Raw genomic sequence first — 17,413 nt, 5'->3', positions numbered from 1 at the left:
CTACTCTCTAGATAGGCTGCCCATGTAATTATTCATAATACCCTATAGAAGGCCTTTAAGATGGTGTCATGGTCATCTACAGAGGACATTTTCATGGCAGGAAGTTATAATGAAAAAAAAAGATTGCACTAGCTTTGGTTTCATTTCTTAAAAATGTTACTTTTTTAGCTTAAATTGTATAGTATCTACTTCTGGGTTGTTGTTTTTGGTAAGAATGCACTTATCAGTAGGGAGGCTCACTGATAATTTATCAATTTGTTGTGTGCACAGTGTTTGAGCACCTACATAGCCTGAACAATAAAAAGTAATGGGGCCCAGTCAACCCACAGCCTTAAATTGGCCCTGGAGCATCGGCGCTGACATTTACAGTACAAACAAGCGCAGGCTTTAGGGACGGCTTATCCGTCCTGCTTGAAATAGCTCAGTAGCAAACACTGCAACTATCTAAGGACAAAGCTTGACACAACCTACACATTTTAAATGGGGGTATTTATTGGTTAACAACTCTTATTCCATGTCAATGTCAAACAACAGTTTAATGGCAGAAATTATAGCGTTGGTACTGTATTGGAGAAGTTTGTCATAGTCAAGAGTGGTTGTCTCAGCATACTGTATTCATGTGGCTGTCTGTCAATCTAGCATTTGTCTATCTGTTTATCTAGCTGTCTAACTTTTTTATTATATATTTAACATGTGTTTTAGTGTCATCTACCACATATTTTTGAGTGGTTTTCAAATAGAAATTCAAACTGCTAGAACAACAGTAAAACCAGCAAAAGCATTTTTAATCATCCTCTATATGATGTCCTCTGTAGTGTTGGGGAAAACCTTCCAACATTTCACAGGGCATCTATATCACCCAATGACAAGTCTTGGAAAGTAGGTGTAAAACAAATATTTGACCAAGTCGGCCACAATTAGTTAGCCATCCTTTCACATTGTCTTGCAAAAGTATTCACATCCCTTGGATTTATTCCAAAGTGTATCACAAGTTTAAACTTTACCATATTGTATTGTTTTTATAGACCAACATAAAATAGAGCGTAATGTGAAGTAGAAAGAAAGGGTGAATGGCCTCAAACTGTTGTTTTTTTTCAGAAATACTCTGTATTTAGCTCCATCCATCTTCTCACTAACTCTGACAAGCGTTCTTGTCCTTCCTTTCAGATTTGTATTTGTAAAATATGTTGAAAATAATATAACACTTTTCTTTCACTTCACAATTATGCTCTTCCTTGGTTTTGTCTGTCACATAAAATCCCATTGAAATAAACAGCTGTTTGTGTTTATAACATGACAAAATGTGAAACCCTTTAGGGGATGTATATACTCTTGCAAGGCACAGTAAATGCTAATGTTGAAGAAATAGCAATATTGTGGAATGTTGAATGTATATTTCAAAAGGGTGAAAAAAGGTCATGCTTAGCTAGCTTGATCTATATTGTGTTATACTCTTTACTTGTTACTTGTTTCTATTTAGTTTAAATGCATGTAGACAGCGTTTCTAAATAGCTTTCTCACGCAATATTGTCTTTTCTACTCATTTTAGTCCTTACTTTTACCCACTAAACATATCTTACTCAGCCATGCCTCAGATGTAAATGCATTCATTTTGCAGAGTCACAGTTTTATCTAATTATACGGACATTTTTCCAAGATGTTTCTTTTCCCCTCTCAGGGCAGCAAGAGTCGGTGGCCACCTTTAAAGGCAACGAGTTCTTCAGCTACAACCTGTCCACGACTCCCATTCAGAGCAGTTTGGACGAGATCACGCTGTCCTTCCGGACCCTGCAAAGGAATGGCCTGCTGCTCCACACCGGGAAGTCAGCCGATTATGTTAACCTGTCGCTGAGGAACGGAGCTGTGTGGCTGGTCATCAACCTGGGCTCTGGGGCCTTTGAAGCGCTGGTGGAGCCTGCCAGTGGAAAGTTCAATGACAATGTCTGGCATGATGTGCGAGTGACACGCAACCTTCGCCAGGTGTGTATGCAACTGTTACCTCAGCATTCAGTGCTTGGAATCAGGACTTGAATTTGAGGCATCGAAGTCTCAAATTCAAGTCTTGAGCATTAGCCCAAGACTTTACTTTGGCTAATGCTCTAAAGATTCTGGAGTTTACTAAAAAAAAAATTATTAATCACCTGCAAGCTGTAATGTAAATTGGCAAGTAAGCTCCAGAGTTAGACAGCGATGTGCATATTCTCCTGTGAAAGGGAAAGTTCTGATTTATCTGGCATGGTGGTGGTGCAGGGAATAGAGCGCTGAACCCATGTCCTCAGTCCTTGACGAGACCGTCACAGGTTCGAGTCCCGGCTCTTGAACCTTTGCCAGATGTCTTCCCTCTTTGTCACAACCCTCTTTTCTCTCAATCTAATGTCTCTCAAAATGAGCTCTTTAATTATTTTCAGGTAATGTCAGAACTAAACAAGCTTAACCTCCCTGAAATGTCATGTTACATTGCGGATAAAAAAAAACCCTACCAAAAACTACCCCTTTTGCAATCAGTTAAATTTTTTTTTACCTTTTTACTTTACTTTAGTACACCTGACTTTTGTTTCATAATTTCTCCCATGCCTAGGAACATCAGGGAATGAGGGAAGCATTGCACCAATTAAGTTTCTAACGGTCTCTTTAGATGCTGAGCGAAATGTGAAAAAATGAAGCGAATTGTTGATCGTCATGTGTTAAAGGACAAAGCAGTTTCACAACCCTGTACAGTTCCACTGTTAGAGGACAATAATTGCACTTTTTTATTGCTAGAACAAGAATTTCAATCATTAAAGCCATGAATTGTTACTTAGAATGGTTTGAGAATTTAATTGTTTCCACTATTTAAAGAATTGAGACTCGACTTGGACATGAGTTGTAAGAGTGGAGGCCTGACATTGGTTGAGATTAAATACTTGGCATTTGACTTGGAATTGAGATGAAATTGTTGAGGACTTGGTTGGACTTTTCCCTTAAGGGTTTAATATTTTGACCTGAGACGTAAGACTGAAGACTTGACCTGAGCTGAAAAAGAAAGGTTTATAACTTGAAAGACCTGATATTTAACAATTTGAGACTGGATTTAGACTTGGAAAAAAAATAAAAACACCTCAGACTCTAATTGGACTTAAAACAAAAGAGTTCAGCGTATTTTGACGTCTGAAACTTAATGATGTACTTTCATTTTGCTCCCCATTTTACTTTGTGAATAGCAGGTGGGGTGTATAATTTATCATTTAAAATGAAACATATTATATTGTCTTTTCATACAACACTTTCTTTTTTTTTTACCTCAAAGTCAATACAAACAAGCCTTATAAAAAGAAAACAGACCATCTGTCCATTCTAGGGCTTAAGTAAATGACTGACCTATAATGATAAGAATACACTGCAGTAGTAATGATTTTCCAGGATTCTGCTCATTTTGCCACGTCTATCGTCACTCAGATTGCCATATTTTTGTGTGCTTCAGTTTCACAAAGCGCTATGAATTTGTTTTGGTATCTGCAGACTCTGATGCAACACTGCAGCAGGATAAGTAAGTTATACAAAAACGGGATGGGTTTATTTAATGAATATAGCAACTTTGTGTGTCCGGCATTGTTTTCCTGCATTGTTCTGCAGCCAAGTATTACTCAGCCTTAAATTTTCTATATCGGAAATAATCTGGACAATGTGCTGATCACCCAAACTTATTTAATACTTTTACTGTTACCTTTAGTGCAATTGTTCTCATTTCACTGTGACTTACAGGGTTTTTTTTCAAACCCACCAAATTAAAATTATTATAATGTAATGCACACTACTTGCTTGCAGTGAGAACTGTGCAAATAATTAGCCTTTTTTTCATTATGATACATTTCTATGCAAAACAGTAAATGGTAATAAAGAAACAAACATTTAAATACAGTGTCACCACATTTTTCAATCATTTTATCTAATAGCATCAATAATATGTTAATAATCTTTATTATGATTATCTATTTTATATTCATGTTTTCTATAACTTGGATTATCTACAACCTAAAACAGGGATGAATGCCTATGCCCACCGATTCATCTATCTGAGTTTGGGCTCTGTTTATATTCAGGTTTTTCTACCAATTAATTTTATCAGACATAACATTATCAGACATTTTAAACTGTCCTCAGCCTCACAATTACCATTAGTAACTGCAAACAGCTAAGAGATCTTAGACCCTCTACATTAAAACAGAAAGTTTTATTTGATTTATGTTTTGAAAAAAGGCAGTGTAAGCTATGTCGCTGTTTTTTATTCATACAAACATTTTTATACATAAAAATGGCATGCAGTTAAATCCACATATTTCATCTAGTAAAGTCCACTTGTGATTTTTTTTTACATAGATCATTTCATATCATTTTCAATATTTAAATCATTGTTGTAAATTGGACTGACTGTTTACTTGTCTACATTGATTTAGCTCATGTCTGACTGTTGACTTTACTCATAGTTTTCAGGCAGCGCTTGGCCTTTTCATTTCTGACTTAAAGGACTCAAGATTCATTGCAGTGTATGCATTTAAAGATGTGTTAGTAAAAAGCCCTTCTTTGTTAGTCAAGAGCAGAAGGCTAAGTCAGTTCGGTCCTGTGTTTTTTTTTTTATTATTATTATTTTATTTATCTTAAACTCTAACTGTAAATTGTGTCACTCACTGACATTCTTTTTTTTTTTTTTTACTTAATATTTACTATTATGAATTTGCTTAAAACCTGCAGCAGATCTTACTGCTTAACCCCACACACCACCCAAAGAAAAAAAGGCCATATTTTCTGCCAGAAAAAGTCCAAGCTACATTAATGCCCTTAAATTTTTTGAGCATGCTATCTTCTCTGGCAATGGTGTTAATTGGGCCCTTGCGGCGCGAGGCAATTCTGTTACAGTTGATAACATTGCTGGAGACTGCAATAAAAAAAATTAAAAATAAGCATAACACATTTGAATAATCCATATCCAATACAGCTGGTGATGAAATACAGTATTTTAAACATGGTTTTATTTAAAAAGGTCAAATTTCTGCATGCTGCAGTGACTGAATTTATGGCACATTATGGATGAAATCCGTATATGAAGTACTGTCTATGAGATGCATTTAAATCCATACAAAAAAAAAAAAAACTCCCCAAAGTCTAACATGATGCATTTCTAAAAAAGAACATCTACTCTCATGGTGGTTTGTGTGCATAAATTATATATGATTAACTCAGCTAAACATAATATATTCAATACACTCATAGCAATCTTTGTGAATGCCAGTTGTTTTTAACATAGCCAAATCTATTTTGTGTCTAACCGTCTCATCGTCACCATTATGTTCTGAACCCGTCATACAAAACCTGTGTGTGTTGCATCCTCCTCCACATCTATTTCCTTACCCTAGCTTCCAGAGGAGCTGCAATCCAATGTTAGCCACGTCACTTATGCTTTCAGGCATGCATTTGATCCCTGAGTAAATTGCTTTCCCTTCAGATAAGTTACCTCACTGACATGTAGATAGGGGGAACTGTTGCTCCCGAGAGATTGTGGGTGGAAGCATTTTATTAGATCTGGTGGTGCTTTTGAGGCTAGAATTTCTCCTGTTACTTTCTTTACCTTTTTTCTGATTGGCAGTGTGTTTCAGTCATGGGTGAGCAGGGCTTGGTTCATCCTTAACCTTATTTTTTCTGTTTGGGTGGAACTCTGCTCACTCCACACAGCATACCCAATGAAATTCTCCATGAGAGGTCAGTTTCAAGTTGTTGCCACCCAAATACTGAAGCGTAGCCATGGCTGTGTGTCTTAAATTAATCATGACCCAGTTCTACATGTCTCTCTGAATGCATTGATCCCATACCCCAGATATTCAGACCAGTTCAGGTACTATCTGTGTGCTGCACATGGTGTAATTTCATGCCACACAGTGGTTGTGCCGGGTTATCATTATCAAGAGAAAAGGAGAGCACCATCAATCAGTTTGTAGCCATGAAAGCCTGTTTTTCTAAAGGTTCCTAATGTTTCGTGTCATCAATTTGAAGCCCTTTCATTGTCTGCTGTCCAAGCCAATGACTTTCCGAAGACTTAGATGGACACAAATCAATATTGGATGTTGAATGAAGAAAGACTTTTATCCGATAGAGGTTAAAGCCGAGCATGCCGTCCCAGGTCTTCCTTTTGTCTATTGTCTAGTTTTCACATGACCTACACAAGCATCGCATAAATTTAGGTAAAATGTTAACCCCTAGTGATCAAGTGTTTTTTTTTTTACACTTACTGAACCTTTGGTTGCTTGATTATAATTTATTCAGAACTATTTCTACATTTACTATTTACAAATGTTGGCACTACTAGTAAAGATTTGCTAAAGAATTGAGGTTTCTTTTTTTTGCAGGAGCATAATATTATGCTGAAAATTAAGAAAACAAAAATCCAACCTATAATTTGAGCAAACAACCTATAATTTGAGCAAACAACCTATAATTTGATAAACATTTTTTATACAATTCTTATGACCTCTCTGACCAACATGACACCACTTAAAATTTTAATATAATGTTTTTATTTTTATTTTTGACCATTCCTCTATATACAATTTAACTACATTAACTAAAGTTCTGTTTTCTCTCTCATGTCATCTCGCAGCTTTTCTGCAGCATTTAGTTTTTAAAGAGTGAGAAAGGGTCACCATGTCTGTGTGGATTTGGCCATATGTTGTGGATCATTATCCATCTGCAAGACCCACCAGTGACACATTTTCACTTCACTAGCAAAGACCAACACATTGTTTTTTTAAATCTTCTGGTATTTCAAAGAGTTTATTCTGTCTAACAAGGTCCCCAGAAACAGGCCAACAATATCATGGATCTCATCTCCTGTGTGTTTTGCACAAGTTTGTCTTTTGTCTCACACCAAATCTACCAGAAGTGGTTGTTGTCAAAAAGTCTAATCTTATTGCGATGAGACCAAAGCACACAGTTCCAGCTACATTCCAGGTAGAGTTTTGGAAACTCCATGTTTACATCTGAGATGGTTAGACAGAAAATGCCTCTTTCGTTCTACCTTTGTCCCATATGGAACAGTATTATAAGAAATATCACCAGTGCCAAACATAAATAAAATATAACAATAATTTCTGTTTTAGGTAAATAACATTATTGCCGTCTATATGAAATATTTAGAGAAAAGGGGAAAAAAATCTTTAGTCTTTAGGGCACCAAAATGTCTGTAAATTATGCACAACTAATCCAGTTTATTTGCATCTTTACCTCTTTGACACAATTTACTAGACTGATTTTAGCACACATTTCTTGTGTGACATTTTCCCACTCAAGATTTATGAAATGATGTTGAATAACCTCAACCATTAGCAAAAAAAGAGAGAGATTTCACAAGATTGTTACAGTGGTCATTTCCATTTTTCACCTGACACACATTTTACAAAAGAATATTACATTTGGTTAAAAATTGAGACAAAGAAATGGAAATTGTTTTGGAATATTACTGTTAAGTGGGAGCTTTTACATCAGTGCAAGATTCTGTCTTAAGTGTAGGCTTATTGTCATGGCAACAAGCACATCGCTTTTACCTCCACAGCCCCGTTCAGCCGTTTTGTTTCCTTCTCTAGGTAGTGATGAAACTGATATGGAAATTATCTTGTCTTGTTTATGATGAAGCACAGGTACTGCAGCTTCTGGGTATCTTTCATCTCAAATTAATTGAGCAAACTGTGGCATTCTGATCACTTTGGAGCTGAAGGAAAATTTATGGAGCATTGACTCCTCTGCCATCCGGCTCACATATCAGAAACGGGGATCAGCTGAGATTAGTGAACTCTTTAAAGCTGTTCTTGTAATTGCCTCCAAGTGCCAACATTAAGGCGAGCTCAACCAGAATCAAGAAATGAGGCGTGAAATAATTAGGCCAGTTCTTTCTGTTTAGGCTCATAATCTCTGCTTGGTTTTGTAGGTGACGATCTTAGTGGACGGGATCCTCACCACCACTGGCTACACGCAGGAGGACTACACCATGCTGGGCTCTGATGATCTCTTCTACATCGGGGGAAGCCTGAACACAGCCGACCTGCCTGGCTCCCCGGTCAGCAACAACTTCATGGGCTGTCTGAAGGATGTGAGTACTACTTGACCTCTCGCTGTGGCCTGCAAATATTATCTGAACCTCCCTTGATAGCAACGCCCCACCCTGGAGCAGAGTGTATTGAAAAAGCTTCTCTTATGTTTGTACTGATGCTGCTGCTGTAGGGTATTTGAAGGAGAAGCTTTCAGTTGAGAGGCAGCACTGTGCACTTATGGATTCCTCTGGGAAACCCTTTGAGAATGTTAAACTAATATACATGAGAAACAATGCTATCTCATGTTCGCTCCTGACACACAGGACCAAACTCACTCCTCATCACTACTTCCACTATTTTTTCTGAAGCATTTTCACTCCAACCTACACTTGTCACATTGATTATCTAGAAGATCAGATCATGCACTTTGCATGGGAAGTAGCATACAGTGCTGCCATCCCACACATTTCTAATATACAATCTGAATAATAATAAAATATGATCTGAGTAAGTACAAGCTGCATCTTTCGATTTAACTATTTTTGGGGGGGTGTAGGCCAACCAAACTAACCTGGTTATATGTGAAAAAGTCTTTCCCCATTAAACACAAAGACTGTTTGTCCCACCCTCGGGGGCAACAGCTGCCATCAAGAGTTAACTATCAATGAGCCTTTAACATGTCCGTGGAGGAATTTTAGCTTATTCTTCTTTGCAGAAAGGTTTTCACTCATCACCATAGGGGGATGCCTTTTTGAAGTCATTTTAATTGGATTTAATCTTTTACTTTATTATTTTATTAAGATTTTGAGTCTCTCACAGGTAGATTTGTTGGTAGGCTTCAGATCATTGTCATATTGCAGGACCCAAAATGTACTTAATTTCAAGCCAAGAAACTGATTGCTGGATCTTCTCCTGTACAATTTTGTGGTGGACAGCATAATTCAAGGACCCATCAATTATGGTAAATCATGCAGGTCCTGCAAAGCAGTGCAAGACAACCACCACCGTGACAGTGCTCGTGATGTTCTTTATCTGAAATGATGCGGAAGGATTTATGCTGGATGTAAACAGACTCACTACTCATGAAAGGTTCCATGTTTGTCTCATTATTCCACTGAATAATATATTAAAAATCTTAAGAATCATCAAGTTTTTAGGCAAATGTTACCCTGGCCTTTGTGTTATTTTAACCTTGGGACTCTACCAGGATGCCAATTTGCTCAGCTTCTTTTGTATTGTTGAACCAGGAACCCTGATCTTAACTGAGGAAAGTGAGGCATGCAGCACTATAGTTGTTCTGAGTCTCTTTTGTGGCCGTCTGCATGTGGAATACTTACACTCCTATTTTGTAATATGGTAATTTTGGCTTCAAAATAATATAATAATGATAATAAATAAATGATTATTTTGAGGCCACGTCTCAGAAGGTTCCCCAATGTTCTATATTTTCATTTAATAGTTCTCACTGCAGTTCAGTGAAATACCAAAGACTTAAAAAATGCTTTGTAACTCTTTGAAGACATGTGTCACGGACTTGGCTATCTTTGTCTGATATTAAAATGTGCTTAAGATTTGAAATGTGGATCTTGGAAGGTGTGTGTGAAAATGAACATCCCGAAATCACAAGAGTTGGACTTCGGTCCGACCATGTTGGGCGCTTTTGGGTAACGCAAGAGACACATTGCTTTAAACAATCAATAGGAGAGAACTGATTTAAATAGTCCACATTATTTAGACTAAAACAGACGCCAAGATTGTTATCAAAGTATCCCTGTAGATACAATATCAGAAGCAGATGTTACAAATAAGGTTCTATCCTTATTGTCTTTTAATTCTACTAAAATAAAAGACAGGTTTATAACTAATGATATTTAAAGGACTGTGACATGTATTGGCAGGTATATTGTCTAACAAGGGCATCTTGAAGGCACTGAAAGGAAAGCACCTAAAAGATAAAACCTGGTGTTTTTGTGTAACCTAGAAAAAGCAGCAAACGTTGGTTTTCTAAAAGAATCTTAACAATCAGCCTTATTCTTTAGGAAACAATGATGAGTTATGACCATCGTTTTATTAGGGTCAGTGCCCAACTACAAATAAGTTGACTTCTCTCAGCCTTTAACGTCATAGATAAATGAATTATTTCATTATATAAATTGCTGTTAAACTCTGCTCCCAATCCCTATTAAATCCAGCTGCAGGGGATGCATCAGAGAGTGCACCAGGAATAGAACAGACACATCATTCAGACATAGGATACATAAAATGCACAAGGCAAATAGAGTGGAAATAACCTGATTAGGCTACATGCAGTAACAGCAGTGGCAGGTTGGAAGGAAGTTTAACCAGCTGCTGCTTCATTATGCATGAACGCAAATGCTTGGCAGTTATTTTTCTGTAATTTCTTAGGGTTTATACAGCCGGTCAAATTGTGCAATCATGAAATCATGTATCATATAAAAAGACATGTCTGTAATGGGGAAGTGAAAAAGTTGAAATAAAAAAAGGTGTGTATGAAATCTTTCGGGCACATGAATATATCTATTTTCAGTCGGATGGGTACAGTAACTAAATATTTTCATAGCTAATGTCTGCAGTTTCAGGAGGCCAGATAGAGAAAATGCATTCTCTAAACAAGGAATCAAAAAAGGAAGAAAAACTCATAAAATTATGCTAACCTTTTCAACGTATTTTCACAGATTTGAACTTTTTAGAAATTGTAATAAAAAAGGGTTTTACTTAGGTAAATAACAGTGTTAGCTCAAGTTAAATTTCTAAAGGTGTCATATACAGGATCATTCAAATTGAAACCCTAGGCGGCCCACCGGGCCTATAATACTTTGGCAGGGAGACCTGCACTTTTAATCATAGTTCACAGAAGACAAAACTGTCTTTACTATTTCTTCTCAACAAAACTTTGTTAAAAGAAGCTCTTCAGACAAAGTCACTGGTTCTTATCCCGACCACTTAGCAGTTCGGCAAAGAAATAAATAAGTCAATAAAAAGTGTGTCAGTCTTCAAGACCTTGGGTGATCAAATTAAACGTTCCTGGAAACTCTGCAAGTCATTATTATATTTGACCAGCTGGAGGAACTTTAACTGCTTTTGATGTAACATAATGGTGTATATAGGGACTGAGATACTAAAGTGGAAGGGTCTTGTGATGATGGAAAAGAATCAGGAAGATGTGAGTTAAATGTAATCAATATCAACATTGAAATTCAAGTTTTCCTGATATGATGAAGCCAACACTTGCAACCCACACAATAAAACACAACCATTTTATTCAAACAAACATCTTCATACTAGCAATACACACACCAACAACCTTTTGTTCAGTTTGCCCAATTAAATATTCAAAGACTGTCTTGATGGTGTCTTTTACATCTTCTAAATAGATTGTGAGTATTATAACTTGTGGAGTTGCTTCTGTAACCACATCATCAACCATTTTCTCATCATTATTGAGAATTGCAGTAGTGGCCAGCAGTCATAAAGTTATTTTCAGCCTCAACAGTTTACATGTACACGCTTTAATCTGCAATATGATCTGGTTAATAAAATGCAAAGACAGAAACTAGAGTTTGATCATTTCAATTATAGTTTACAAATGTTGTTCACATTCATGGTTCCACAACACATTAGACTTTAATGACTAGATAATCACCTCACTCTCGGGTGCTGTTCATTGACCTGAAAAGCACAGATGAAAGAACTTTAAATAAATAGTGGAAGACTACAGATTGAAGCCAAATGTGGAAGCAGAAATGTGTTTGCTTTTAAGCAAGGACAGATAACCAGTCCTTTTTTGTTCTAACATTGTTCAGACATTTTAATTGGGTCACTGTTTATCATCTTGATCATGTTTGTACTTGAAATAAGTATTGCTGCTTTTAACACTGAACAAACATGTTTGCTACCTGAGAAGGATCAACACCTTTAGTATAGATTCCTTTTCTCAGATCTATTCTCAGCTGCTGAACATGCTACTCCTGACCGAAGTTCGGGACACACTGTGCGAGTTTCACTGTCTTCACAAATTTTTGAAAAAAATAGGTGTTAACACACTGGTTTTCATTTTAAGACTGATAGACTGAGGATCACATACTTATCGACTGGACCTGGTCAGGGTTCACAAACTACAGGATTTATGAAGCCAACTAAAGTCAGCTGAGCCCGTAAAAGTCATGGGGACTCTAGCAAGGGCTAAGGTTTGAAGGAGCAGTTTGAAGTATGTATTATCCTCGGTGGCGATTTGTGGTTATGAGCATATTGTTGCATCCAGAACAGTCTGAACAAACTAAAACATGTTTGTTTGACTTCGACTGAGGTCAGCGGGTTCTCCTCAGACATGTGCAGGCTCCAGTTTTCACCCCAACTCACACTAAGATTTTCATTCTGACTCACCCTGCCAACAGTCCACAACTTGTGCAGACTGGCGCCAATTTGTCTGACTGGGAATCAGGGGTAAATTTGGGCAAAAACTTCATGTCGTATAACCCGAGCTTAATGTGTCTATTCCAGAAGATTTTTGCTCTAATTTGTAAGGCAATTCTATTTTCTCAGTATTTAGGCCCTCATGAGGTAATTAGCATCTTGAAAGAAAGTTATTAACCCTCTTGGTCATCATGTAAGTCATCTGAAACTCATGTAACACACTGCTTTTAAACAGATGGCAATGCTGTTCTGCTTGTATCTGGCATCTTATAAATGTTTTACCTTTAAAAACAAAATTCTGATGGCTTTCAGAAACAAAAACAGTCTGAGACAACAGATGAGACATTCAAATAAATATAAAGCGAATATGTGAATTTATATCATTGATGCTAAGAGTCTACATCTATACATCAAGGTACAATACAGAAATGCTCCTCAGTTATGAACCTGCAAAACTTGGATAAGGATTGCTCCTTTGAAAACATGAAAGTCCACATTTTGGACAGAGGAAAAGGAAAGACTAATAAAAGGTGACATATTGAATCTATTTTTAATTGAAATAGCCTAAATTGTGGCCTAAAGCATCCACTAGTCATGTATAGTGATTTGTACTGATGTTTTAAAGCTCCATATACTTGTTTTAGTGATCTGTTGGTTTACAAGTTAGTGTATCAAACACACAACTAACCTCAGTCCGAACTTGAACACTTAATGGCTTTTGTGAACACACTTGTTACTTCCAAACTGAGAAGAAGATGAGAAACTTTCTCATTAGGTGACAAGAGAGGAAACCTTTCAGGTTGCTTAAACACCTGAGGTGTTTAATTTGTTTAAAATGAATTCAGGTTTGTTTCCCTTCTTAGTGGAGTCAATTATGAGCAGACGTGAACATAGAAATCACTCTTTTGTGCAGACCAAAACAAGAGACCAAAATGGAAAAAAGTGGTCTTGGTACAGTTCCAAGCAAACCTTGAAGCAGATAATATGTATATGAGCCAATCGCAATTCAGTAAAGCTGTATGCTGGATTCTTGTTCCAAACACCTTTCCATAGCCAGGTTTGCACTGCATTGTGGGATGCATTAGAGTAAACTAAGTAATAACATATATTCTTTTCAAAAAGCATAAAGGCCTATCCATCTTGCAACCTGTCTTCTCAAAATCCTTCATTGTGCTTCTCAGATAGTCTTTTCCTGAAGTAGTAACCAGAACCACAACAGTAATACATTTCAAATCTCAGTGTTTATTGCTAACATCTGATTCCTGTATTTACATTTTCTACTTTGGCCTTTGACACAATTGACGAATAAACAGCCAGAAAAATGTTTGCATGGTTTGTAGTGACGGATTTTGGTTTGCTTGGAGTTTTGAAAAGAAACCAACCAACTGGGAAAAGTTAAAGTTAACAAACTCGTCAACTAATTTGGACTACAATAAACAAACTATAGGTAAGAAAATACCTGTAATTGAAATACTAGGAAGAAGAAAAAAAACAATAGCTAAACAAAGAAGTACTGAGACTGGGGTACTTTCTATGGGACACTCAAACGTTCTAGTCACGATAGCTCTATCAATGGGTTAATCCAGAAAAATTACACAGTGAAACGTTGAAGCATCGACTCTGGAGTACCTTCTACGGTAGAGGGAAGCATAGGGAACACAAACATTTAATGGCAGCAATAGGTCTAATAATAGCATAATCTAAAAAAACACAAAGTTGAACATAGAAACATTTAATTAAGAGTACTTTTAAAGGAGAACAGAAGAAGGGCCTCAGCCGCACAGCTAAAAACAAGTCAGTAATCACAAGAAGCATATAAATGCAGCCACTTGGTTCTAGCTGACTTTATTCCCATACATGTATATATCCAGTCAGCTAAATCCAAATGGATTCTTTGAACAATTGAATTAGAATAATTTCTTATTAAAGTATGTAAGATGGACATTTTAAAGCACATCTGTAGAAAGGCTTTCAATTCAGTGTTTACATAATTACTTTGCCATCTGTATGCAGCGAAATGAAAACGAGATGTTATTTATGGACAGGTTATTGTTCCAGCATCACTGCCAATGCTCCAACCTCCGCTCTGTGGGCGGTGTGGCTGTTGGTGGTGTTTAGACCTACTACTGCTGTGGATAATCACACAGATGTACTGTAGGCATGCAGCGGGAGCAATATGGCAGGAAGGAGAGAGATAGTCAGGAAGATGGGCTGACATATCTCAGAAATCCTAAATTGTGGGAGTTGTGGGAGAAGCAGAGGTGATGAAATGGGATCAGCTCTCCAGACAGTCCCGCCGCCTGGCGCAGAGACATGTCTGACCGGGCCAAAGGTCCTGAGGTCGGTGATAAACGAGAGGAGCAGAGTGGACGTAGTTCAGACAAGATATTAATCTTAATCCACGAGAAGAGAGAAAAACCTGCAGCGAGGAAAATATTTATTGTGTAAGCACCACATCTATTTAGGGAGTCTTATTTCACTGACTCTAGAGAGTATGCGCCATGACTAATCTCTCCAGACGTTGCACAATAACAGATGTGAATGGAGCTCGGCAGGCCATCGGGATCATCAGGTGTGAGGAAAATAATGGCGACTTTCACATGAAGGTCACAACTACAACGACAAACAAGGAAAGGCAGGTTTGTCTTTGAAGTCGAGAGTTTGTTGCGCGCACCCGGGGGATATTCCACACTAGTTCATTAGGTTCCTGTATTTTACCACTTCAAAGATGGGACCCAATTTAGTCATGAAGACAGTTGTGAGCAGCGGAGAGGGTCATTTTCAAAGTGATGTTACTCTTCACAGCTTGAGCAGTAATGACATAGCTGCTTTGTCGGATGACTCTAAAGGAGCTTTATTCTTGTGTTTTGGGATACTCTATAATCCAACTAACACACAGTAAGCATCTGAATCTGTGAAACAGGATTCCACTCACTGTATTGTCCTTTGGCTTATATAATAGTTCTGCAGAGGTCATAGCTCCTCTTTTTCGTGGCCATCTCTGCCTTCTAACACGTTGTTAGCTCTTTGTAAAAATGGCCGTCTTGACTGGATTCCCCTTTTAGAGTTTGCCCGTTTCATTCATTTCTCAACGGTCAGTTTCAGCATCTGATTTCACCGTCTAATTAGTCACACCGAGGCAGTGTAAAGTGTGATATTGGCTTACACAGGCTCCAGGCTCTGCTGTTAGTCCTGTGTGCAGTGTGGTGTGTCACCTCAGGCGGCGGCTGGTGGTAGAGTGAGGTGGCAGATAACAGTGGGGCGACTTACAACTGATACAAAATGAGACAAGGGTTGCTGTGTCTTGTGAATATTGATGAAGCCAGAGTGGAAGCCAAAAAAAACAAAGTAACATAAAGAAACCCACGGGCATTCTTTCAATGTATGCATCAACTTCTGGTATCGGATCAAGGTTGATTGATTTAGATTGTTTTGTATTCCAGTAAGTCAAAAATGACCTTGTAAAAAAAATATTCATTCCCCAGAATGCCCCTTTTTACATTTAGTCATGTTACAAACATAAAATTTGGTGTCTTTTCATGGGATTTTATGCAACAAATCACATAAATGTGAAGGGGAAGGACTTGAAGCAAATTTCCACCCTTGCCACAGTTCCTCCTTTGGATCTGGACTTTGATTGGGCCATTCTGAATCTTAATCTGAATGTCTCCACTCCAAAACTGTCCTGCAACTTTGTATTTTGAAAAATAATTTTAAAAAATGTAGTCTTTTCTTTCCACTTTGCGTCTATGCACCGTGTTGTGTTGGTTAACAAACAAAATTTGAATGCATTTAATAAAGTTTGTGTCAAAGTCTGGAAAGGTTTTAGCTGCATAATTCCTTTGAAAAAAAAATTTATAGCAAAACTATATTTGTTGTTCCCAAAACACAAACAAACCATGGGCATAGTAACTGCACTAGAAATAAAATACAGTGCTGAGGGACTTTAAATTTGTTGTTGAAGAAATGACTCTGCTTTTCTCTTTATACAAGAAATTAGGACACATGAGTTTAAAGTGGTATACTCCTTTAAGCTGCTGTTTACTCTTTATTTTAGTAGTTTTATGTCATATTTAACGTTAACTTTGTATTAGTTTTGTTACTTTTCTACTAGCAGGTTGCAAGTTCAAATCTGTGCTTTGCAGGTATTTGCTTGGGATGTTTGTTCTCCCTACACCTATATGGCTTTTCTGTTGGTACTCCAGGCTTCTCCCACAGTACAAAAACACATTAGGTTGACTGATTAAAAGAAAATTGACATAATGAGCCAGAATGAGTGTGCATCGTCGCTTTGTGTATCTCGTTGTTGGCCTTGTGTTGCATTGGCGTCATGTCCTGAGTGTTGCCCACAGACAGCCAGTTCCAGCTTCCCACAAGCTGAAACCAAGAAGGACCAAGAAGGTGTGAATACATGGATGAATCTATTCTCCTGACCTTCATCTGATTTGAGATTGTTTTTGCTTGTGGGCCTGAATTAATTACATTTTATAAACTGTTTATCCGCTTTTTCTTTTTTAGATTTGATTCCTATGTCTTTGAGTAGCTGAGGCCAATTAACAAACACCTAAAGACTCTCACTGAAAGGTGTTAAATTATTGTGAAAATCAGTAAATTCCTTTTGCTAACAAATTTGTTTGCTAAATTATCTCCTTTAAATTTCTATGATATGCACTTTCAGAAAGTACTCATCAAAAGACAGCTTCTTATCTTGCCATGTATGTTGCCATATCTGAAAATGGGTTTTACATAATGTCCACAAATAAAAAACAAAGTTCACTGTGTCCTGTTGCATAGACAGCATTATACATTTGGAAATGAGACAAAAAGTAAAATGAGATGATAATAGAAGAGGAAAAGTAATTTAGTCCTTTTGCTGTAACATCATGTACACTTTAAACCTTTCATCACAAAATACTGACAGAATA

At 37.2% G+C, this 17,413-nt stretch overlaps 1 protein-coding gene across 7 annotated transcripts in view; it reads left to right on the top strand.

Moving 5' to 3' along the window:
• The window catches only part of LOC102229945 (neurexin-2-like), a 167,429-nt gene that overhangs the window by 52,345 nt on the left and 97,671 nt on the right, over positions 1-17,413 (top strand). For all 7 annotated transcript variants that reach the window (XM_023341840.1, XM_023341842.1, XM_023341839.1 and 4 more), the window contains 2 exons: positions 1,679-1,980; positions 7,952-8,113. In XM_023341840.1, coding sequence (XP_023197608.1) covers positions 1,679-1,980; positions 7,952-8,113 — 464 coding nt within the window. The remainder of the gene's footprint in view (positions 1-1,678; positions 1,981-7,951; positions 8,114-17,413) is intronic.

This window comes from Xiphophorus maculatus, chromosome 11, assembly GCF_002775205.1.
Source record: "Xiphophorus maculatus strain JP 163 A chromosome 11, X_maculatus-5.0-male, whole genome shotgun sequence".
Taxonomy (NCBI): Eukaryota; Metazoa; Chordata; class Actinopteri; order Cyprinodontiformes; family Poeciliidae; genus Xiphophorus; species Xiphophorus maculatus.
The sequence above is the reverse complement of the archived record's forward strand: the minus strand, read 5'-3'. Positions and strand labels throughout refer to the sequence as shown.